The sequence below is a fragment of the Thermobia domestica genome, chromosome 8 (assembly GCF_964235325.1).
Source record: "Thermobia domestica chromosome 8, izTheDome1.hap1.1, whole genome shotgun sequence".
In the NCBI taxonomy this organism is placed as follows: domain Eukaryota; kingdom Metazoa; phylum Arthropoda; class Insecta; order Zygentoma; family Lepismatidae; genus Thermobia; species Thermobia domestica.
This window is the reverse complement of record NC_137461.1, coordinates 12213163-12240128: the sequence shown is the minus strand read 5'-3', so window position 1 is coordinate 12240128 and position 26966 is coordinate 12213163. Positions and strand designations below refer to the sequence as shown.

At 35.8% G+C, this 26966-nt stretch overlaps 1 protein-coding gene across 1 annotated transcript in view; it reads left to right on the top strand.

The window, feature by feature from the left end:
- Positions 1–26966, top strand: part of LOC145691552 (phospholipid-transporting ATPase ABCA3-like) — a 212285-nt gene that overhangs the window by 62786 nt on the left and 122533 nt on the right. The window contains exon 3 of the mRNA XM_081766959.1: positions 5210–5349. Coding sequence (XP_081623085.1) covers positions 5210–5349 — 140 coding nt within the window. The remainder of the gene's footprint in view (positions 1–5209; positions 5350–26966) is intronic.

The following is a 26966-nucleotide window of genomic DNA, read 5'->3' as shown; positions in this document are numbered from 1 at the left end:
ATTATTCTGGTTTTCCGCCTCCTCCGACATTCTATAGGGTTGATAATACGACAAAATACGAACGTGACAAGTATATGGAGTGTTATACAAATCTGGATATGAGATATACTTTAAACTTCTAGGAGGAATTAATTAATTATTGTAGGCAAGATGTCAACCTATTACGAATGGTAGGCCTACGCTTGAAATCTATGAAACAATTTGAACTTGAGACAAATGTTAATCCCCTCCTGGAAACAATTAGTATATCAAGTGCATGTAATTTAGTATATCGTTGAACTATTTAAAACCTCAAATTATAGGTATAATACCAACAAACGGTTATCAAAGGGGTCATCTCTAGTTGGTCGAAGCTATACAATGGCTTCTGTGGGAAGAAAAGGAAAGAGGTATAAAAAGAAACCACGCAGGCAATGGAAAAGAAACTGTATTGGGAGGTAATTTTAAAGTAGATGGCTATTGACATGATACGGAGTATGGAAAAGAACATGTTTGGGAATATGCGGGTTGCTTCTACAAGGGCGTTGTATATGTTTTCTCACAGGACGAGATATACCACTCCGTAATAACCCGGTCAGCAATATGAATATAAAGTATGAAAAAAAATTGACAAGGTTAAAAAAATGGGGGATGGCAGTGAAGGAAACAATCAAAAATGCAAACATGTTCAAAGTCACCCCGCATGCAGAAAATAACCAAAGAATGTGCGTATCGCTTTGCGGTGGGCGGACAAATACAGTAAAGTTATATTATAAAATTAAGGAAGGGGTGAAAATTATATATCTTGATGTATGTTTGGTCTATCCTTTTTGTAACAAGGTTAAAAATATCCCGTTGGACATACTACAAAGAGTTATGTAGAAAACGAATGTGCATCTATCGATCAGGTAGAGACAATAGTAATATGTACTATTTTTCCTCCCCCGGATTGTATTTTCCTTTATTACCTTATCGCACTGCGGGTATACTACTATTTCCTTTATGCACAGCGTGTGCGGATTTATTAAATCAAAATGAGTGTGTACATAGCGATAATGAGTGTGCAATTACTGGTACTTGGATAGTGAACGAAGTGAAAAGCAATTGAGAAAGAATACAACATACTTCAAATGCATGAGATGTGGCAATATCATATTGAGCAGTATGACCCCGAAAAGAAACAAGATGGTATATTTACAGAGTATATTAATACATTATTAAAAACAAAAACGGAAGGTAGCGGTTGCCTATCGTAAAGTACAATAGAAAACAAAAATGTAGTGTGAGTGTATGAAATCAGACTTATATTTATTTATTTATTTTTTTTTTTTTGTTTTTACCCACTCGAACAAGTATTATATGTAATAAAATATTTCCGTATAAGCCTGTGGATTCAATATCTGATAATCCACCAATACAGTTTGTAACTTCGGGGGCGGAGGTGGCTCAGAAGGAGAGCGTTCACCTCTTGTGTATGGGATCCGGGTTCAAACCCTCCTCCCGCCAAGTGAATTGTGGTGGACAAACGCCGTCTGCGTGGGTGTTCTCGGGGTTCTCCTGTTTCCTCTCATTTTATTCATTCCACCATTTGTTTCATTTCTCATCATCACTGTCTCATTTACTCTAACTGGCATAATCCTGAGACGTAAAACTGAAAAAAAAAATCATTTTCTATTTACAGTTCGTTTTTCCAGGCCATGTTGATGACAATATTGATTTACCCATAAAAATGTTATACATTAAACGTAAAATTACTAAAACAGGTGGCTAATTTAACATCAGCTGATAAGAAAATCGGTCCTGTAAATGATTTTCTCAGTGCAATGTTTAGCGAGGTGCAAATAAATTTGAATAAACAACTTAGATCCTATTCTTCAAATACATATCCACAGCAATCGTGTAATGAGAAACACGCAATCGTGTATTGAAACTTGCAAGCCAACATTCGTCGTTTTATTGCCGAAATACAGCCTGATTTTCTGCGAAGAGTGTGTGAATATTGGACCTCTAGATTACGAGATGTACGCGCCCGCCACGGTAGCCACATGCCCCGAAATTATATTCAAACATTAACGCCATAAAGCGGTCAGTCAAATGAAGCAAATTTTATGGATATTGAAAACATTTTTCTGTTTTGTTTCAACATAAAATTTTCCGCGTCAACAACAACAACAACAACAATAAAAAAAAGAAAGAAAGAAAAACTTTTTATAAACGAGCGAATTCTCGTTCAGAGAACAAGGATAAGTTGATAGTTAGAACTTAACTTGAAACGTAACCTTGGCAAAATAGTGGCTCATATTTTTCCCTTTGAGGAATAAATATTAAAGTAATATTTGGAACAGGTGTATTATGATTTACTCCTAATTTTTAAATTGTAATATTGTTCATTGTAGTCTGTATATTGCACACTTGGAAAACGTATCTAGGGGCTGATTTGAACGAGACGACACCTGGTTCATGATAACACTTCTTAAGATTTTAAAACCCGATTTTCTAGCTTTATTAATTTAAGTACCTAGATGAAGTCTTATGTGGTTCATCAATGTATTTTAGTGTTAATATCATCTTCTTTAAAACACCCTCCGAAAATTGTTTGGAAACTGAATTCACTGCTACATTTAACAATGTGTTATGAAAATTGAGCCGTAGTTATTTCATATTTTTTAAACTGTTTATATTTAACACTATTTTCTGTAGCAAATTTTAGTTGCGCAAAGAACTATTGCACAACTTATTTTAAGCAAAAGTATTATCACTGTTCTTCAATTAACCATATGCCCCGTTTAGAGTAAGTAGCAAGTTATGTTCATAGCACAAACATCTCTTCTTTTACAAGAATAAACTTTAATGTTAAAACTTATTTAGAACGAAATTTAAACTTTTATTTGTCATCTTGAGTAGTACAATATCTATATCTACGTTAAAGAGCAATCAATTTAAGCGTTTAACTCTTTGCACTTGACGACCTATTTCCTTTATGTTCGTTAACGATTAACTTTCGTGCCGCACACATTCGAAGTCCATTCTGGGAAATTATGAACCTTAAAGACCGATACAATTCCTTATTCGGTTACAATCACCAGATAAAACGCGAAGCAATAGTGTAAATTTCCCCTTAAATTTGAATGAGTGAGAAAAAGGCTGTACTCTTACTTACGTAACAAGAATTTTGTCTATATACGAAAGAGGAAGTCGAACTTATATTAAACTTAAAAAAAATGATTCTTGCTTGAAGTTATTTTATCATTAAACATTTCGAAACGCATCAAAATAATAGTATTTTCAAACAGAAGAACAACAACCTTTCTTTGTGTTTTCATTAAAGAAGCAACAACAACAATGTTTCGATCCCAAATTGCAACAAAGATATAAATTGTTCTCCTTTACCTTGCAATTTGATAAAGGATGTCAACGTATCTGAGCCGAAACCGAAAAGTGTTATTCTCTAAGACGTATATAACGGTATTATGTTCCGTAATGTCCCACAGCAAATTTGAGTCTAATATGCTTTAGCCCCATCGGTATCACTCAGTTTTTACTTATTCTTAAAAAAAGAAATCATTGAGAATACCGTTTACTGTTCGTTTCTTTGCCGGAGTCCCTAGTACCATACCCAGCCATATGACATTGACCATGTGTATTACGAAAATATTACATTTCTTCCTACATTATCGTTTTTCCATTTATTTGGTAATCATTTTCTTGCATGTATTATCTCTCTCGCGTAGCTTACAGGAACATAAAATAAGAAATTGAAATGATTCCATTTTTATTAATGTAATAATAATACACTGACCATTGACTTCATCTAAATAAGTTTCCTGATTAATTACGTTACTTTCCGGGTAAAACATTCGGACCAATTTCAGTCCCATTGTCTCTAATATATTCTTCAGTTGATTCCTACAGCATTTCAACATTCATTTAACGATCATGAAAATAGATCTAAACCCATAGCTGCAGTACTTGGCCATGGTATTACAGGTTATTAAAAATAATGATAATTGATATTTTAAACTTTATTATCTCATGATTATGCTCCGACAATAAGATGAAAGTGAACGAAAGAATGGAATAAACAAAGCGAGAGTAGATAACAGACCTCTAGAAAAAATAATTAAAAAATTTTATACATTGCAAAGTTCACTCAGCTCCAGTTAGGATCGATTATCGACTGCAAATGACCCAATAAAACCAGGATAATACGCTTCTCACCTATATAGTACCACTGGATTGTGTCACAGTTGAATGGAAACACTGTAGATCATAAGCATGTTTGAACATGACAATCCGTTATTTGACAAGGTGAGCATTGACTCGTCCGACCATATAAAACGTTTCACGTCATGAGGACATGCAAAATGTTTGTGCACCCTTGTCAACATTTTAAAGTTTTGTATGATATCATTTGCCGTTTCGCTCTTGAAACGCGAGTCCCGATTTCCATGTCATGGAACTCGAGGTTGTCTAATATTATTGACAAATACTCTGGGATGTGATGCTTGAATTCAACCACCACTTAGACCTCAGGTACAAGTTGATCTCTGAGACACAATGCACCTTAATGCTCAGCGGTTTGTGTCACTAAGGGTTTTCTTCTTGTCACTAATCCTATTTATTTTAGTGGTTTCATGGTGGATTTTTAAACCAATTCTTACCTACGAGTCTCGCAATAAATTCAACGCAATTTTAAGTTTCGTCATGGTCGTACCACAGACTTTTATGAAATCAATAGCGTCGCTCATTTTACACTATGATCGTTTGCTTAGTTTACTGTACATATAGATTTAATACTTGTCACGGAGTACTGAATTAGTCTAACACATTGACAATACCAACCAACGATACGGTCGTCGGATAGCCGTTTTTTTAAAATATTTCATGTATTCCGTATTACTGGTGGTTGCATTAAATTCTCCTGTGTTACTTCATCACAAAAATGCTACACGTGACATATCGTTTACAAATTTTAGAAATATGTAACTTTTCTAGGGAAGACTGTCTTCTTAATTACAATTTAGTACTAAAAAGACATATTACCTTCCCAAAGATTAATTAGAATCTACTCTCGTGTATAATACACTCAAAGGTAACTTCTTCATTAGCTTCTAAGCAAGGGTTGATTTCTGTTACTTACTGAAAAATACTCTTGGATTATTTTGTGTGTGGTTATAATACAATTTAAAGAAAAGAGTAGTAACACAAAACTCTTTTTTTTTCATTTCAGATTTTGGTATGCCCAATAGTTCATCCCCATTTGATTTCTTCAATACCTCATTCCCATTTGATTTGTTCAATACTACATTCCCATTTGATATCTCAAATAGTTCATCCCCACCGAATACTGAAAGAAGTCAGGAGAACGCTGTAAGTAATAAATAACATAAAATAGCATTAAAAGCACATTAGTGATTATTTTAGTTTGTAGAAATATTATTTTCTTCAATTTTCTCATTAATGTGACAAATAAAACTGCGTAAATATTGAACACATTGCATTACTGGGTGAGACGTATAATACGTAAACCCATTCCCTTATAAAAACGCCGTGCGTGACGTCATCACAAAACTCGCAATTGCACTTATTGAGTCAGGGATGAAGCTTGCATAGAGCGTGTCTACTGGTATCTCATTTCCACAGGGATATTATATGACATTTTGCAAGGCGTCTATTTAGACATACTCCCAAACTAATCCGGATTTTATCAAAAGAGTTTAAAATGTTAGTTCTCGTTTCTACTCGCAAAGTTTTCATTTTGCGTAACAGAAAGTGGGAGATATTGGCGTAAATTTCAAATGCGTGCCCTACCACCAACGCCGATTGGTGCCAAATGTTCTTAGTAGTTAATGCATCGAAACAGATTGTGAAAGTGTGGGGTATATCTATTTTAGCACCAACATCCACAAACCTACCGATTAGCACGAAAAACCTTTTGGTAAATTTTCTCTCTTGGGTCTAGCCTAGAAAATTTGAGACGATTGGAACCAAGTTTCCAGTACCCATGGCTCTGTAGCCCATGCTTAAAAATGAAAGAAATTAACTTATCTATTGACATACACAAAAGGAGAAGGGGATAAAATAAAACGAAGAAATTACTGTTCATAAAGCTATAAAACACAATAATATTTTAAATTTTCTTTTTGTATTTGGCGAGACAAGGAAGGCCATGTTCGCTTCTCTAATGTCATGATTCGACTCTTGTGTCTAGTTAACAATGAGGGCAATAACTCGAGCCAAGTTGCAGAACCGATACTCTTTAGTTCTACATTTAAATATGATAATAATAATAAAAAAGAGTATCAATTAACGTATACATGCAAGGGGTGGGGTTGCTATCGACAGCGGGACGATCATCGAAGCAAGAAAATTAAAACGTTTATTTTATTAAGTTTTCCAACTAATCTTAGTGAAAAGGATGCTAGTTGGCAACAGTGAATTCAGTCTTATCGTCAAACCCCGAGTTGAAGATGACAAAATTATGACCTTACTTCTATACATGTGTGTGCGTAGAACAATAACTCTTTGTTCGAAAAGTTGCTAGGAGACTTTTTCTACTTCAGTTCCCATGAGAACGAAAATCAGCAAGTCACCTTATCTGTCTAAGTGATATCTAAACTAATTTGTGATTGGACAATTTTTGGTCATCAACCAATGGTGGACAATGTTATATTCAGTGAGTGATTGCTATTCACGTGACCCACGGTGAGCAGGAGAAGCACAAGTTAGTCTGGCGATAAAAATCGAAACTCCCATCACGCGAGAGAATCGGGCGAAGTAATTGAGGCGATACAGGCCGATGTCCCCATAACGCAGTGGTCATGTGGAGAATGACCCTACAAACAATCAGCAAATAATTTGGAGTTAATCGTTTCAATCGGATGGCAGGTTGTGCCTAACATTGTAATCAGAAGAAGAAGAAGTTACATCCATTGGTCAGTGAACAGTAGACGCTTGGTAGTGATCCTTAAGTGCAGAGAACTTTTTATACCGAGGACAGCAAAAACCGATCGGAGGACTGCTGAGTCGCACACCTTAATGGAGTACGTCGTCTCGTGGAAACCTACTTGGTTTGGATTGTAAGTAAAACACGAAATTTGTTATGTGGCAGCGGCTGGAATATTCTAAGTGAAAATAATTTTCCCAAAAGTAATATTTCTTTAACGACGTTAAAACCTGATAGTCAGTGAATAGCCAGCACGCCTACTACGTATTTGCGTTAAAAAAACAGTAAGACTCGTTACATACTTTTCTTTATGAATAAGCCACTTGTATTAAAAGAAATTAAACGTATACACATTTCTTTGGTCGACCTTGGGGTATTAAAAAAAGGGGAGACAAATTAGCTAGGTTATTAGGATCTGTTTAATATTTTGCACGGCCGCATAATCTGTTTGTATTGCAAAGATAGTGTTGATATATTTGTATGTGCCTATAGCATCATATAATCTTAAATAACTGTAGAGTCGTGTAACGTAGATATTTTGAGAGTGGAGATATAATCATTAAAATATATCAGTAACTATCGTAGTCATTTAATACTAATCTTAGCAATCCTTTCACATCGCTAGGACGTGGGTCGTGACATGTTCTTCCAATAGCTTACCAAAAGCAGTTGAGCTATCCCTCGCACCAAGTCCAAAAGGTAAAAAGAGACTTATAGTGTTAATCATCACACACAGATAGCTCGAACACGACCGACCACTTTGCGTACTAACTTTCACTTAACTTCTCCCAAGTTCGAGTAACAGTTGGCAAAGCATGTTATGTATCTCTGTAGAGGAAGATGATTGGAAGACTTACAATGGATGTTGGTTATTGAGTACAAAGATTAATAGAAGCGACCTTCTACGCCAGCGATAACAAGGTTAAATCGTAATTTTCTTCCCATTCAAACAATCATGGAATTATATTCGAAAATATCCCTCCTCCCGTCAAATAGAGAAAAATGAACGTATATTTACAAGAAGAAGAACAAAGTTCAAAGAAGTATAGGCTTTATCTTCAATGTATTTGATTCATTTTAAACATCATTAATTGTTATGAAAAAAATACATGTAAATAAAGAAGTATTGCAACCCTGTTTTCCAAGGATGAAACATTTCTGAACTTCGTAAAATATTCTATTTTGTAGTGTGAGAAAACACCTCAATGTAATTACTCGTATATAGGGCGAATCTTGAAAATAAAAGAACCGATATTAATAAAAAAAACAAGAAAATTAAAACAAAAGCAAAAGACAATTATTATGATTGGATTGATAAAGAACACATAATTTGGTTGTTCTTAGGTGTAATTGCCAGGAATCTCCAGACATTTTTAGTATCGTAGAATAGCTTCCGTATACTTTCTGTTTAAACGTTTGTACCTCAGACCGCAGTCAGTCAAGAACTGATGTCTTGAGCACTTCATTGTCGTTTAAACTTTACTTCTACAACCACGTTTTCATCTGAAGAAAAAGAAGGAAGACCTTGCGGAAAGATCACGGCTGTAAGGGGGATGATTAAATAGTTGCCATCGAAATCCTTGAATTGTCTCAACGGTACGAACAGTTGTGGGTACGCGCGCGTTGTTATTCATGAGAATTTCACAACGTCCCATTTCGAAGACCGAAATCCAGAGCAGAATTTTGCTTCCATCCTCTTGCAGAGAACTCTGTGCTTCAATGCATAGTTAATTGTGAAATACTCCATTTACAACTATTTAGGATCTCTCTGACTCCACTCATCGTAAAATCAGACATGTTATAAGACTAAATAATCGCGCAATCTGTTATTGTGTACTACTTCAGATGTTACAAGTAAATTGTGAAATATCTGTACTTGAAGCTAGTATATTATAGTTCTCAATTTGCATTTGTATGCACGTGAGTTCATCTGCCTTTAGCAAGGTAACTCTAGTAAACTGTGTTTGCTTTAATGAAGATTGATTTGTAGTTTTCTCTAACATTTAAAAATAGTTCTATTACTATTTGTCAGAAAACTCTTTGAATAACAAGGGACAAAATTGGCAAGAAAACCCCAGTGTTATAAATTTGCAATTGTATAAAACAATTTTCCAAGTACTTACTATGCGATGATGAATCCATTTTCAGAAAACTTACTGTAAATTTCTTTTAGGAACATAAGGTCATCCGCAGTAGTTGCGGTTGAAAGCGGTAAGTGATAAGAGTCTGAAGAGATAGCAATTTACTATGAACTTGAAAATTTGCGACCAAACATAACGTACAAATTCAACCAAGCAAAATACAACATTTGTTTCAATCATATACCAACTGCTAAAATGTGACTGCTAAGAGAGGGATATGTTTTGGTCGATGCGTATTTCTAAATAACTACATTCTTGAAGGGATTCTGTTAAACATTTTTATAATATTGTAATTTTATTGGTGCTTAATAGTATAAATACTTAGGTATAATTATTACAATCTGTAAAAGCAACATATATACTGCTCGTTATCTTCAATTCATGCAAATCAAATATATGTTTTGTCTGAATATTCATCTTATCTTAAAATGAGATTATTTATGTTAACTTAAATTCTGTTCCGTATTCCGAAAGAGTTAATCACATCGATTCACAAACAGTTAAACAACAATTAAAAATAAGCAAAAGTCAGATTCAATAAGGCGTGACATATTTTTATTCCGCAGTATAAAACATGTTTTTATTAGCATACAGTGCTAGATGGTCAAGATATTTCATCATTCACTTCAACCCTTGGACTTCGTTGAGGTTTGTTGTCACTTAGACCGTTTAAAAAAATGACGGAATATATCGAACACCATATGCCATACGAAATGCTGCACATGGTCGAAATGTTAGAAAGCGATATCGTCGGCAATTACAAGGTGCCTTTTAAAGGACAAACTCTCAGCTTTAAAGGATATCCTCCACATGGAGATGTTGCTAAGCTAAATACAGTGTATGGTCTATATTACTTACTGCTTAGATTATACGGGCCGCGCTGGTCCACTGGTAGAGCGTCCACCTCTGGTGAGTAGGATCCCTAGTTCAATTCCAGCTCGTGCGGAATGGTCCCTGCTGTGGACAAACAACGTGCACATGGGTTTTCTCGGAGCTCCCCCGTTTCGCCCCACTTGCTTCATGCTACAATTACCTTTCTTTCTCTTCAGAATCATCCCGTTTAGCCTAGTCGCTTAAGCGTGGGACGTACATCTGAAATATTTTATTTTACTTTCTTGCTTAGTGTTATAGTAAGTGAAAACTGACGGACGAGTATACCCTATACGCAATAAAGAAACATTATTTGTTTAGACAGATGTGACGTCAACATTGTAGGCTCTAGTATATAATGGTGTATATATTATTTGAGTCTTTCACATTATTTTTCCTGTTCGGAGGCCTAATCAGTGAAGATTGAATCATTACAGACTTATTGATAGTGTTTGCAGTTGTATGTTGTCGGATGAAGGGAGGTGCATTCATCTCATCTTAAGAAAATTGGTTAACGGTACTTTTCTAATATATTCAATTTTGATTAAACATGTCGTACACCCTTTCTGCCTTCCCAGTGAGGCGTATTGCTAAAGGTTGCACTACTGAAGATAAGGAGAAAATTAATTCCAACTTTACGATTATATTTGACGATAAATTCCAAATTATATCGTATTATCATAGCGCAAGGCATGTTTTCTTTTATAAAGAAAGCTCAAATTCCTTCTGTTTGGATTTGAAGGTAATGGAATGAAAACATCAATAACAAAAAAAAAAAAAAATGATTTGCAAAATAATGCAATACATGGTCAGCAAAACTACTACTACCTACCATTGGAGTAACCAAGGAGGTGTTGTAAAATTGTATGGTTAATCGTTCATTACTCTACAGAATAATTCTTAAACCAAGGTGCATAGTAAGTTCGAGCAATTACCTCGGCCAAAAGTCTTAGTTCATGCCACTGGCTAACCCCATCATGTCAAGCAGAACGGACAGAACATTCTTGTGTTCTAAGTATTTCTAGTCGTCCTGTGCTCTCCGTCAATAAGCGGTCGTAGACTAATTTTCTAATTTCTGACGTATTGCTAACTCTTTTATAATGAAGACACTATCCACTCTGTATAGGTGAAAGACGTGGTTCAAGTGACTGGGACTACAGCCTGAACTGAGTGTTAAGACATTTGTTTTAAGATAAAATTATATACAGGGCAGGATTCAAACGTACTGACGTGAATGTGCAGCAAGTGCGTGAGTTTTTGAACACGGACCGTCGTTTGAGTCTGTGCCAAGTAGCAGAAGCCCTGAACTAATCAGAGCCAACGATGCAACGCATTGTTACCGAGGACTTGCGCATGCGGAAAGTCTGCGCGAAACTTGTGCGGAGAGTTTTGACTGAAGAACAGAAACGGAATCGAGTGCCCCGATGCGAAGAACTAATGCAATTGTGCGAAGGCAACGCTGCGTCTCACGAAAAATGGTAACCGGCGACGAAACTTGGACTTTTCAGTACGATCCCGAAACAAAACGACAAAGCGGTAAGTGGCACATCTCAAACTCACCCTATCGCAGGAAAGCGCGGATGAGGAAATCGAAGACAAAGACCATGGTCATCACCTTTTTCGAAGTGACGGGGCTCGTCCACTATGCGTTCGTCCCACTCGGACAGGCCGTGAACTCTGCTTACTACCAGGATGTCCTGAAAAGAAGTGTCGCGCACAAACGCAGAGACATCAAGAACAGTTGGAATCTTCACCACGATAAGGCTCCCAGCCACACCGAATGCATCTTCACCGACTACCTGGTCGGAGTCAACGTTCCTGTCGTAAACCAGCCTGCATACAGTCCGAACTTTACGTCTCCTTGCGCCCTTAAAATCAGCGCTAAAAGGAAAACGTTTCGACTCCATCGAGGACATCAAAGCAAATGTCAGGGCACCCATTTGGGCCATCCCGAAACAGGCTTTCGGGAAAACCGCCTACAGAAGTCCATTGATGCAGAGGGTGCATATTTTGAAGACTATTAGACAGTTGTACCAATTAGAAAAATAAATCTATATTTTAAAAAGTAGGATCATTACTTTTGAATCCTACCCTGTATATATAATGCTTCACTTTGCTGTTAGCAACCCATAAGATGTGGCCCGTTCCAGTACTTATATAATTTAATTTTGCTACTTACCTGAAATACCAGTAGTTAATCGCGTGCATACTGATATATTACTGACACATCACGGTTCTACTTCACTAACTGTAGTTATGACAAGAAAGGCAGGTAATATCAGTAGTATATAAATTCACTCAAGTCATACTTTACATCTTTATCTCATTATTAAAACAAATTTTCCCAAATTATCCTAGCACGAAAGTATTTAAAAGCAATATGATTAACCAGAACTTTGTAGCTTTTAACTATAAAAAATATATATATTTAAACTTACATTAAACATATATAAACCCACACATAAATTTCTACTCATCAAATTTTAATTATTTAATATTACAGACTTCGTCATTCCTTTAGCTTTGCTTCCTTCGTTTTGTACTTTAAATCCATTATTGTCGTTGTCTCTTCGTTCTCAATATGCATTCTTTCCTCTTCCTTACACATAAGTTCCAGAGTAAGACGAATACTTTTCAGAGTGACACATGTGCTTTAATTTCTGTAATGGCTAGTTTCTGATTGAAGCCGTGTGTTAAGGGCAACAAAAGTTTCAGGCTTTACACGAACTACACTGAATGACAAACTGGTGCGTAATACATAGTTTATACGAAAAATGAACTCACGTTACTGAAAGTGTATCGAGAGGGTTCGTACTCGATTATACCCAAACTGCAGCAACCAAAATGTTCATGTTGCGCCTCGGTAAAGAGCGTGACCAAATGAGTGTTACAGGTGAATGGGCGCTATCCAGACGAGTCGCAGGTATGTTAGAATTGTACTAAATAGTAAAGCATTTAACTCTCGAAAATAATAGATTGAGAGCGAAGTAGTTTATTAACGAATAGGCTAACGTTGATACAAAATTTGATCTGTTGACAGATCTAGCTCGTGGCAAAGTTATATGTATACAAGACTCCAAAAGTACATTACCACCTGCAATTCTTCTTTTTCTGCAACAGCAGGCAACCCAAAAAACTCGGCGGTTGCGTTGTTGCGAATTCGAAAGGCGTTGGACGAAACCTCAATTTTGTAGCAAATATATCAGTGTGGCAAACTGCAGATAAGAATAAAACAAATTGTTAAGAATGAAAATTTTGTTATCATGACGGAGTTGGATGACATCAAAAGTTACAAAATGTTCTTACTTAAGAAGTTCAAACAAGACTAATGGCAAGAAAAACATATCACAGGAAAGCATTTCTCTCCTTCCCCCAAACAAAAAAGAATGTCATAAAAAATAAGAAAAATACATAATGCAAAGGTTTAATATAAAAGCCCCACCCAAAAGTTTGAAAGCTGGCACCAGAAAGGCAAGTACAACTGAACCGAAGTGAATGAAATTGTAAACAGATATTGCAGACGTAAAATGAGGGAATATGGGTTTCGTGTTTTCCTGAAAAAAAAGGGTTGGGTGGGGCACTGACCACTCCAAACATTTGATCACGAAATATGAAAAGTACAAGAAACAGTATGTCAGGAGTATGTAAAGGACATGAAAAATCGCAACAAAACTTTCTGTATAGAAAATACGCAAAAAGAAAACGAATACAGCTTATTACATTTGCTGTGCAAAAACGGTTTTACGGGAGAAACGCTCCTACCGAAAATTGTGAAAGTTGACGCCCGAAAGGCAAAAATAAGTGAACCCAAGTGAATGAAATTGTGACCAGATATTGCACACGTAAAATAAGGATATGTGTTTCATGTTTAGGTGCAGAAAACGGTTGGGTGGGGCACCGACCCCTCCAAACATTGATCAGGAAATATTAAAAGTAATACTAAAAGCTTGTCAAATGCGTGTTAAGGACATGAAGAATTGCATCGAAACTTTGGGTATAGACACTACTAAAAAAATAAATGAATACTTTTTTTTTATTTTGTTCGGAAGAGCGGTTTTAGGGGGCTAAATCTCCCAACCAAAATTTTGAAAGTTGACGCCCGAAATAAAAAAGAAATGATCCGCAGTGAATAAATTTGTGCACACATATTGTAGACATAAAATGAGAGAATATGGGTTTTGTGTTTTCCTGGAGAAAATTGGTTTGGGGGGAGGCACGGACCCCACCAAACATTCGATCACGAAAACATTGTAAGCGTTAAATGTGCCTATTCAAATACTATAAAATACTATATATACTGTTTGTACTTACTGTTGATCTTCCAAATTTGAAAAAATCGGATGGATACACTTGTGAAACACGAAATGCTTTATTTTACATATCCAACATCTACACAGGATTTCATTCGCTTCGTTCCACACCTTCCGCCACCAAAAGCCTCGGTCAACACAAAAGTTTTTTTTTCTTTGCAAGAAAATACGAAATAGGTATTCCTTCATCTTACTTCTACAATATTTGTGCACAGATTCATTCACTTCGGTCTACTTGTTTTCGCCTTTTGGGCGTCAATTTAACATTTTGGGTGGAGGCTTTTACCTATAAACTGTTTTTTCGCAGAAAATAAAAAAACAATAATTTTTGCATATTGTCACTAGACAAAATTTCGTTGTAATTTTTAATGTTCTTTAGGCACTTCTGGCATACTGTTATTAGCACTTTTGATATATCTTGATCATAGCTTTGGACGGGTCCGTGCCCCACCTAACCGTTTTTTCCATTAAAATACGAAATCCGAATTCTCTCGTTTTACGTGTACAATATCTGTGCACAATTTCGGTCAATTCGAGCAATTTGTTTTTTGCCTTTTAGACGTCAAATTTCAAAATTTTTGTTGTTAATTTTGTCCCCGAAAACTGTTTTTCGTAGTAAATAACAAAACCCATATTCGGTTATATTTTGCTTATTCTCCCTACACAAAGTATTGTTCCAATTCTTCATGTCGTTTAGGCACTCCTGACATACTGTTATTAGCAATTTTGATATTTCGTGATGAAAGATTTGGAGGGGTCCGTGCCCCACCTAACCGTTTTCTTTTCAGGAAAATACGAAACCTTTATTTCTTCACTTTACGTTTTCAATATATGTGCACAATTTCGTTCACGTCGGTCCACTTCTTTTTTGTTTTTCGGTTCTCAACTTTCAAAATTTTGGGTTGGGGATGTAAAACCATAAAACATTTTTACCGCTGAAAATAAAAATACACGTATTCGTTTATTTTATGTGTAGTATGTACCTGCCAAATTTTATGAAAATCGAAGTGTTACACTTGGGTAGTGTTACTTGTCAGTCATTGTAGATTTATTTTTCCTGTTCCTCCATTAATAAGAAATTGTCTGACAAGTAAAGTGTCCAAACGGATGAATCGAGTTGCTGGATGAGACGTAGTGCGACTGATAGAGGATATGGAAATATGTATATATGCAAAGTTACAAGGGCTGAACGTGATAAGAAATGAAGGGGGTCAAAATTGATGGGAGAATGGCTTTGCTATGTTATTGAAATACATCAAATAAACTGTTGAATCGTGAAAATAGTGAAAGATGGACAATGCGAAAGGTAGTAGTTTCACACTGACAAAAGAAGAATAAGCAAATTAGATCACGAACCTCCAGCGCCATCTTGAAATCCGCCATTTTGAAATCCGTAATAATTTTGGAAATGGAAAGATAATGATGTGATATATCAGTTAGGGCCAGCATGTTCTCAAAGATCAATTATGAACTTTAGTGATCGTTATCTGTACATATTTGTTAGATTTATTATATTCTTATAGTTATTTACGAAAATCTAAGAGACTGATACTCGTATGTTGGAAGTGTGGACTATGACGAAAACAAATGTAAGTTAAACGTATCCAAAGCCAAGGCAACTAACCTCGAAATTTGATATAAAAGTTGTATATTAATATATTTCACTGTTGATTATCAAATTTCACTGTTAGTGTTCTTGGTTTGTATATATGTGAGTTATTGTTTGTTCGTAATAAGATTAATAATGCTAAAAGACTTAAAAATCGAATTTAGTTCGTACCGTTAGCATTTTTAAACTTTTAACGATATTGTTTCCCCCATGTCCTTGTAACTTTGAACGTGTTCTAAGATTCCTGTTAGTTGAAATGTCGTATTTAATTGTAGTTAACTTGCCTCAGTCAACATTTCATAAAATATCCCAATAATTCTTGAATTTCTTTGGGGTGACCTTTGTGTTTCCTCTTTACCATGTCAAGTTGTGCATTAATGGAAGCCATGACTAAAAATCATATTCATTTCCTTTTCCCACATTTCGATCAGACAATTTGTTCTCGATTTACGTCAGTTTTGGGCATTTTCCGACAGTTTTTTTGGCTGCTCATAGCGCCAAAACAAAGCATTTGTGCACCCAGTTGTTTTATCTTGGTGTCAGGAATAAGCTCCCAAACGTTGTTGGTGTTTTGAAACATCCTCTATATTTCTATCCTGTTTCTGATTAGCTTCTGTTTGCCAATCAATTTCCAGTATTCCCAAAACAAATCAAAAGTGAACTAAATTCACTAAATCGCCTTCCCCCTATGTTTTCTTATTGTATAGTACTTATTATATAATTATATTGTAGTTGACAGAGATTGCCACTACTGATTGATATATCTAGTTAAAATGCTAGTTGAGGAAATCCCTCTTTAGTACAGAAATTCCCTCTTTGCATCCTACCACCATTTTAGGCGAGTTGGGATTAGATAAGATGGGAATTCCCATCTCGCCCAATATGGTGGACATTCTTATCTTGGAGCTATAAGTGACTGATAAATCGTTAGTACAGGTGGGATTAGGCGAGATGGGATGGAATCACCTGAAAAGGTAAAGGGACAGTAGGTAGCGGCATGACGCCCCGACGTCCCCCATGCCCATCTTTGCCCACTCTAATTGCTTAGGTACTGGGGGACGCCGTAAACAGTTTTTTGGAGGTGGGTGGACTGGGTACCCCGCGTCCCCTTGCACTTTTACCCCTGCTGCTATGTATTAATTGCTAAGATGACTAACGAAAAATATTATGAGATATTATTATTATTATTACTATTAATAATAATAATAATGATAATAATAATAATAATAATAATAATAATAATAATAATAATAATAATAAACGATCTGAAAGATAAAGATATTTTTTCAACTTTTTATTACAATTCCTGTGGGCTTCCGTGAAACTGGATATATTGTTTTTATAAGGAATAAAGAGGCATCAAAACAACAATATGATTTGTGTAAAAGAAAGAAAGTCCTATCAGTTGTTTTACAAAGAACTGAGCAGCTGACAACTGACCTTGTGTCTGTTTTCTCTAAACACAAGGAACAGAAGCAACCCTGCGGGCTGCTTGCTTGTTTTCCCTTCAGTACTAAAATTAAGACTTTTATTCTGTCAATTTATGTGTAGCTATCCGTCAATCACACAGGTTTTTTCAACGCTGAATTTTACAAGAAAAGTTTTGTTCCTCGGGTAGGAAGGAAAGTCCATTCATCGTACGCTGTAATCCCTTCCCCTCTTTTGCACACTGTGTGAAATTTGGGTTGTATACTGTAGTGAGTTACAGAAAAGAGAATGTGATTTTTTTTAAAAATGACATTACCAAATAAGATTAACTTATTATCAGAATATATTCAAGATGAAAAATATTCATTTGAGAGTCTTCGTATTTAGTTGTTTGCAGTGAAATCCCCATAATGTGCTTTTTCTTTACTAATATGAGCTCCGAGCTTCTTCGTGGCTAAGTGGTTAGCGCACGTGCCTTTGGCGTGAAAGACCTGGGTTCGATTCCGGAGAGACATCATGTAGTTTGGATTTCACGATTAATCAGTAAGTCCCGTCTCATATACCCTCGCTGCTGGAAGGGACAATAAAATCAACTCAACTCATATTGAGCACCATAGGAGATATAACTCCGAGGGGAATTTTGTCCCTAGAAAACCTCCCCAAATCATCAACGGTACGGAATATGTCTGCAATGCAAAATTTCAATCATTTCCAACTCTATGTTCTGTGACTTAGTGTGCTTTTCATGTTTTCAGTAAACTAGACAGACAAAAAGAATAGAGGTTTTCTCCCAGAAAATTGTGTTCGAGGGTGGGGAATCACACAGGCCCATATCCACCGGCAGTCAAGGGGGCCGGGATCACCCTAAATTGTTTACATGAGAATGAAATATGCGAATTAAATGAGTCAGCCGTTAGGATTTTTTTGTTAGAATGATACAGATTCGACTCCTGGAGTAAGCTTAACTTTCAGCACTGTGTCATTTGCAGGTTTCGTGTCATACAGTTTTCATACAGCAAAAGATATATAAATTTCTTGCTTCGGACTCTGCCCTGTAATCCAGTTTTTCTGGAAGCGAGCTAGTATGATTAAGAACGGCCTATCAGATTCAAGCTCCGAACTCACATTAAATAACCCTTCCTTTATAACCTTGGTGTTGTATAAGGACGAAAAACTAAACTATTCTGATAGCTTTAGTAAAAGATATTATAGTGAAGAAATTTAAAAAAAATAGTTGGTTTTGAAATAGAGAAAGGACAGTACCCGACCTTTATTAGTATTAGTGGCATACATATTACTATTACAAGCTTCACTGGGTTGAAATGAAAATTTAAATGTACAACTCCTTATTTCATATGTTCAATACTCGTGAGATATCCTGTTTTCGTTTTTAATGGCATCTATTTAAACAGCATCGGAAAGATCATTGATCATCGCGGCGACTCAAAAAATCATGGATTCGACACCAATATTGGTTATTTCCGGTCATGTATATGTATATCCCCCCCAATGTTGCCGGCAATAGCATCGAAACTGTCACTTCATCTCAGCGATCCCCCCAAAATGTGAATTCAGCACTAATTATCGGTCATATTCGATCATTTTAAATATCTTTTCCTCCTCCTACCCCAATTTGTGGGGTCGAATTTGAATTTAAATGGGATCGAAAGTATCTCTGGTCATCTAAGCGACCCAGAAAACTATAAATTCGACACTGATAGTGGTCATTATCGATCATTTTATATATCACTTTCTCCCCTTCCCGCAAATGGAGGAGCTAATTTTGCATTTAAATCAGATCGAAAATGTGAGAGTTCATCAGAATGACCCCGAAAACTATGTATTAGACACCAATATTGGTCATTATCGATTATTATTATATATAGCTCCCCCTCCCCCGTGTTGCGGCACACGGCATCAGAATTGTCACTGTTAATCTCAGCTACTCCTAAAACTATTGATTCTGCACTAATATTAGTCAGTTTGGATCATTTTTGAATGTTTATCTCCTCTCCTGTATTTTGTCCTCCCCCTCCGCAACTATTAGGGCTGAACCTGGATTGAAACAGCATCAGAAGTTTCACTGTTTGTCTCATCGTGCCCTAGAACTATGTATTCAACAGTAATATCGGTCATTTTTGATCATTTTTAAATTTCCTTCCCCTCCCCTTCCCCTACGTTGCATCGCCAAAGGGAATAGCCTAAAGCAATCCTTGCCCCTAAACTCCTGTAAATTGAAAATTTGATGTAGATTTGTCGGCTAGTTCAAGAGTGATGAAGTCACAAAGTCAGTAATTTTTATTTTTTTACATATCTCCTCTACCCTCCCCTATATTGGCTCGTCAAAGTGAAACGATAAAAACTACCCAAGGCCTTCACATATGTCGAAAATTTGATCGAGGTTGGTTGGGTGGTTCAAAAGTTATTAGGATTTATTAATTTATATTTATGTCCCCCTAGCTAACTAGGATGTACCGTTAAAGTAAAATTACAAAAATGTTTCCAGATCCTTGCCTCATATATATCTTGAAAATTTGATTGTGATCTTTCAGATAGTTCAAGATTTATTAACTTACAAAAATAGTGACTTTCAGTCTTAAGTAAATTGATCTCTCTCTCTCTCTCTCTCTCTCTCTCTCTCTCTCTCTCTCTCTCTCTCTCTCTCTCTCTCTCTCTCTCTGTATATATATATATATATATATATATATATATATATATATATATATCCTCATTCTCTTCCCCCAGGTTGCTCCGTCAAATTTAAATTATAAAAACGATCCGAGGTCTGAGTTTCATCTATGTTGAATATTTACGCAAGATCAGTTGACTGGTTCAGGAGTTATTAAGTTTTATTTATTTTTTAATCTACATCCCCCTCCTCTCAGTTCTACCATCAAAGTGAATAGCATAAAACCAGCCCAGCCGTGAAACTCATCCATGTTATAAATTTGATCAAGTTCGGTGGGGCGGTCGGGAGATTTAGTCACAGACATTGATTTTCAATTGTATATATAGATTAGTAGTGTCGAATCTAGATATTGTCCTATGGTGGCAACGTAAAATTTTACGGCACTTTCCACCAGCTTCCCTCTTTCCAACGGATCGGCGGATGCATCGCTTTTACTATTAACAATCCTCCACATTGGGACGTTTTCCAAATAAATACTACTGGCCTCAATAGAAGGAAAAAAAAAGAGTTTGAAGGGCAGGATCGGGGCAGTGAAGAGGTGAGTCACTTTTTTTTTAACTACGCAACACTAGACGACGTGACGGCCACCATGGTCTTGCATCACGTAGTCCATTTTTTAATTTTGAATGGAGAGCTCCGTACGTACTTTGAGTTGCAGAGGAAAGTAGGTTGTATGCATTAACATTACAAATGTATCTGCATACTGGTATTGAAATTTCAAATACGTTTAGGCCCAATTGAATTCAATAAGTTATTGTATTTCCTCTTTAGGAGCTTTTACTTTTTACTTTTGGCAGCTTGCCGTCTCTTAAACTGCCGTCGGAGAGTTTCTCCCTTGTCGCTATATATGGCACTGAGTATTGGAGGTGACTGTGATCTGGCCAGAAGGTCATGGCTTAGTTATAAACAATAATACAGCAATAAACTAAAACGTAAATATAGTGAGAATAATAACAACTCGCTGGTTGTTCGAGCAGTTTTCTTGTCCCACCGCTGATCTATTAGTGACTGTGCCGCACTCAGAACACGTATAGAAAATTTGGCAACGCCACACGGAAAATCCGCCTGAAACAAATACAAGCTGAAACTTCTGAGTCATTTTCCCAACCTGCATTCAAGTTTTTTTTATAATAACAAACATATTGTATTTTACGTTAAACTGCGCTTGTAATATTTTGTTATTCTATCCAAGATTTTAAGTTTAATCCCCTTATTTTCTTTCTCTTCGTTGAAAAAACAGACGACCTCATTTACTTATTCGTGGCATTATCTTTTTACACAGGTACTGGACTTTGAATTTAGCGCTTGAGAGTAGCACAAACATAAGAGTTTGATATTCCTCCCCGAGACCCACATCCACTCATCACTGAGTTCTGTTCATCGCCACTAGTTGGCAATATAAGATGCAGTTACGAAAAACGAGCAATTAACCATTTTAATCCCACTAATTTCACTTACAAATGTTAACCTATTACGTTTGTACTGTATCATATGTTTTCCTAAGATAATGTAATTTGTTGTTAGCATGTTCGTTTCTCTCCTTTTCCAAGCAGAGATAGACCAAATGCTTTTGATCTTCACTAGCGCATCTTTCTTTCTGTTTTAAATAATATTAAATTTGCGTACCAAATAAATTATTTTAACTAAGATACAGCCAACCTAATAATTACACAGAAGAAATCAGTATTCATAATCTTGAAATTCCGTTTCGTTTCGGCTCAAAGGTTGAATAGTTTGCCATACAAATCAATGGGGAACATTTAAAAATGGAGGCGGTATTCAGTCCTTTTAATTGGAAACTGTCGCCGATCATTAGAAAGTTAATAGGGAGAACTATGAAATAAAGAAAAGAGGCACGCGTCATTTTATAAAAAAAATACATGACGAGTGCATTTTATCTAATCCAAAGCTGTTATCGTCGAATATACACGATTAAAGGAGCTCTGATTCTCCAAATAAAGAGACCTCAGCCATTTATTCCTCTATATGCGATTTTTTTCGTTGCCACCGTGGGGAATGCGGGTTTCTTATTTTCCTGAAAAAAAAAAAAGAAACCTGTTTAGGTGGAACACGGACCCCGCCAAAACTTTGGTTGTAAAATATCAAAAGTGCTAATAACAGTAAGTCAGAAGTGCTTGAAGGACATGAAGAATTGTTACGACACCTTGTGTAGGGAGAATAGGCAAAAACTAAATCAATATGTTTTTTTTTTTATTTTCTGCGGAAAAACGGTTTCAGGTGCCTAAGCCCCTACCCAAAAATTTTGAAACCTGAGGCCCAAGAAACACGAAGAAGTGCATCGAATTGAATAACATTGTTTACAGATATTGTAGACGTAAAATGAGATAATTAAGTTTCGTATTTTCCTTAAAGAAACGGTTGAGTGAATCACGGATATTTTAATCCGTTGATTGCGAAGTATCAAAAGTGCAAATAAGCATATGTCAAAAGTTCGTAAAGAATATGGAGAATTACAACGAACCTTCGTATAGGGACAATTTGCAAAACAATAAATTAAACGTGTTTTAATATTTGCGGAAAAACAGTGTTGAGGCCTAGGCCCCATCAGAAAAATGTAAATATTACCGTAATAGGGTAGGAAGGAATTTACCTAAGCAAATGAAATTGAATGTAGATATTATATAGTCCCTATGTTAAATAAGGCATTTCGTGTTTCTCAATTATCCCTATCCGTTTTGCTTCAAATTTGGCAGATCAACAGCAAACTGGACATAAAGCGACACTTGTTCTTGTTTAAGTGCAAAAAATTGTAAAGGTTAAAGGTGCCTCCTGAAATCAGGGTTTGGAAAGCCCGGGTATTTTTGAAAAAAACCTAACCCATCTGGACCAATATGGGTTTTTCGGATATTTTCGGGTTTACTTGGGTTTGTTCGAAATATTTCAATGTATTTGGGGTATAAGTGCTAAAATGTGATTTATATTTCAAGATTGTCATTGTTGCAACTTGCAATAGTTTTCTGTTCACTACTATTTCGAAAACAAAATGGCCGCCATTTTGAAAATTTACATTGGATCGCCGAGAAAATCTATACAGCAAATTTAGAATGTCTCTTGCTTCTACCCTCATAATTTCAACTTAAGTGTCCTAAAATTACATTCTTCAGCGTGGATACCCGCTAGTGGAATATTGGCTGCCATTTGGAAATTTTACGTTGGATCGAATCTATTATATATATATATATATATATATATATATATATATATATATATATATATATATATATATATATATATATATATATATATATATATATGTATAGCTAAGTTAGAATGTCTCCTCCTTCTACTAAGAAAATTGCTATTTAAAAGACGGAAAATTGCGTTTTGTAAAGTTGATACCCGCTATTATTTTAAAAGAAGCTGGCATTTAGAAATTTTATGTTGGTATGTCGCCCAAATCTATAGAGGAAATTTAATGTGTCTCGTGTTTGTACCCTGATAATTTAAGCTTAAAATATCGAACTATGTACCCTGTAATGTGTATGTGGTATAGGTACAAACGGACAAATGTAGATCGAGTCATCTCAGGAGCTTTAGTAAAGTTCGCCAAATATGAATACCAAATTTACTAATTTAAACAAACATATAATTCATGTATTATAAAATAAATGTTTCAAAATGTCTTATATGGCAAATATTTTCCAGCGTAAAATAAATTCCTTTATTGTTGAAGTTACTTCCGATTCTTTGTGCGTCCAATTACGGGAATTTCCCTAGCACTAGGATGACAGTTCTTTTCCCAAAACGAATCTAAAGCAATTAACAAAGAGATAATTCATGTTTTATAAAGTAAATATGTCAATATGTCTTAAATGAAATTAAAGATCTTCCAGATCTGATGCTTTGTGCGCTAAATTGCGGGAAAATACCCAGCACTTCTTTCACGACGGTTTTACCCAAAAATGCAGCTTTCTTTGCTGTACATCGACACTTCCATTAGTACGGAAATTTAAATTTAGCACTTGAAATAGTAGCGTTACATAGCATTCGAACTACGAGCATTAAGCTTCTTAAATATGACAAGATTTTTTACGCTATTGCTTTTGTTGATTCTACAGAATGCTTATTTGAAGAGTAGCAACTAATGACTGAACTAAACTACTGTTGTTGGAAAACAAAAATATAACTGAAGAATACTTGTGTTACCATCAAATGTATGAAATAATACTAATAGCTTTACTAATGTATTTACATGTTTACTGCTGATACAGGCACCTATGGCCTTAAACTCGTCAAATGTCTGTGAGATAAGGTACCCCGGCATCGGAAGCACACTATTCACGAAAAGTATTTACCAAAATATAAAATTGCGTAATTTACTTCAAATAGGCTACAAACACTATCCATACATTAATTTGTCTACAATTATCTCAAGTTAAGGCATGCGCGCCGACTACGTGGGTGCTTCGGTGCTCCTACACTCACACAAATAATCTTGTGGGTGCGCCGCAGCCACAAAAATTTTAGTTTGGATCCGTTTTTGAACCCGTTTCTCTTGTGTTTAAGTCAGCCATGTTATCGACTGAGATAGGGGAGTCCCAACTTATCTTTATAGTACCAGAATATTTTACTTTAGCTCAGCACATCCCTTTAAGACAGTGTCTATAAAATATTTTAACTAAAACATTAATCAAATAGCGCGGGTTCCCTGAAACCATATAAGCTAATACATCCCAACATTAATATGCATCCACATAAATTTTGGGAAGCCGGTGCATTTGAGCTAAGGTAAGCTATTTTTTATTCATTCATTGCATTCAAAATTTTATGTAGGTCTAACGTTAAATGTTGTTGTATACTTTAACATGAAAGCATCTTATTCGCCCAAGGAAAGTCCAAAATCTGATAAAAATCACTTTCTATGTGATCACCTTAGCTGTACCAATAACATGCTAACAAAAAGCTCAAAACTGAGGTAGGTTTTAAAGTGGGTTTCTTAAAGTGGGTCCAACCATGCCTGAATTACTACAAATACTCTGCACTGTTTGTGCTTGTAATCGATGTGCCATATAAGAAAAAACTCGGATGGACAAAAGACACTTGTGAAACACGAAAAACATTTTACGGTCAACACATCTCGCCACTCACCGCCTAGGTCCACTCAACAGTTTTATTTTTCTTTCAAGAAAATATTAAACACGTATTCCCTTATCTTGCCTCTACATCTTGAAATCTTGCCTTTGTGCATATTTCATTCACTTCGGTCTACTTCTTCTTGCCTCTTGGGTCAAATTCCAAAATTTTGGACTGGGACTCTTGCCCACAAAATACGTTTTTCCCGAAAATTAAAAAAAAACGTATTCGTTTATTTTTTGCCTATTGTTCATACACAAAGTTTCGTTGTAATTCTTCATGTCCTTTCCACACATCTGACATCCTGTTCCTAGCACACATGATATTTCGGGAACAAAGGTTTGGAGAGATCGGTGCCCCACCGAACCCCTTTTTTCCAGGAATATACAAAACCCGTATTCCTTCATTGGATGTCTACAATATCTGTGCACAGTTTCATTCACTTCGGTTCACTTCTTTTAGCCTTTCGGGTGTCAAATTTCAAAATTTACAGTATTCGCTTACTTTTTGCGTATCGTTAATAAGAAATGTTATGTTGCAATTCTTCATGTCCATTACAGACATCTAGCATACTGTTACTAACACTTTTGATATTTCGTGATCAAATGTTCCGAGTGGCCCGTACCCCATCTAACCGTTTTTTCCAGGAAAATACGAAACCCGTAGAATCGTTTCACGTCTACAATACCTGTGCAATATTACATTCACTTTAGTTCACTTCTTCTTAGCAGTCGGCGTCAACTGTCAAAATTTTGGGGTGAGTTCTTTTGCAACATAAAACCGGTTTTCGGCAGGAAGTAAAAAATATACATTGGTTTATTTTTTCCTTTTTTCCGTACAAAAAGTTTCGTTGCAATTCTTAATGTCCTTTACATACATCTGACATACCGTACTAGCACTTTTGATTTTTCGTGATCAAGGGTTTGGAGGGGTCGGTGCCCCAACCAACCGTTTTCTCCTGGAAAATTCGAAAAACCATATCGTCATTTTACGTCTGCAATATGTTTTCAAAATGTCATTCACTTCGGTTCACTTCTTAAGCCACGGGGCGTCAATTTTCAAAATTTTGAGTGGAGAATTTAGCCCCTAAAAACATTTTCCCTCAAAATATAAAGAACCCGTGTTCGTTTATTTTTACGTATTGTCCATACACAAAGTTATGTTGCAATTCTTCGTGTCCTTTACACACATCTGACAAACTGCTATTAGCCCTTTTTATATTTCGTGATGAAATGTTTGGAGGTGTCCGTGCCCAACCTAACCATCTTTTGCAAGAAAATACGAAACCCGTATTCCTTTGTTGCATGTCTACATTATCTGCCAAATTTCATACACTTCGGTTCACTTCTTCTTACCTTTCTGGCGTCAACTGTCAAAATTTTGGGGTGGGTTCTTTTGAACCTAGAACCATTTTTCCGTGGAAAATAAACAAACCTTAATCCTTTATTTTTTTGCGTATTACAAACACAATTTTTTTCGTTGCATTGTTCATGTCCTTTACACATCTGACATAATGATACTAGACTTTTGATATTTCTTGATGAAATGTTTCAAAGGGTTCGTACCCCATCCAACCGTTTCCTTCACGAAAATACGAAACCCGTATCTTCGTCTTACGTCTGAAATATCTGTGCACAATTTCATTCACTCCCGTTCACTTCTTCCTACTTTCCAGGGATCAACTTTCAAATTTTTGGATACGGGCTTTTAAACCCTAAAACATTTTTTTCCGAAGAACATACAAACCAGTATTCTCTTCTCTTTTTGCGTATTGTCCATACACAAAGTTTTGTTCCAATTCTTCATTTTCTTTACACACATCTGACATAATGTTACTAGCACTTTTGATTATTCGTGATCAAAGGTTTGAAGGGATCTGTGCCCCGCCCAACCCTTTTTT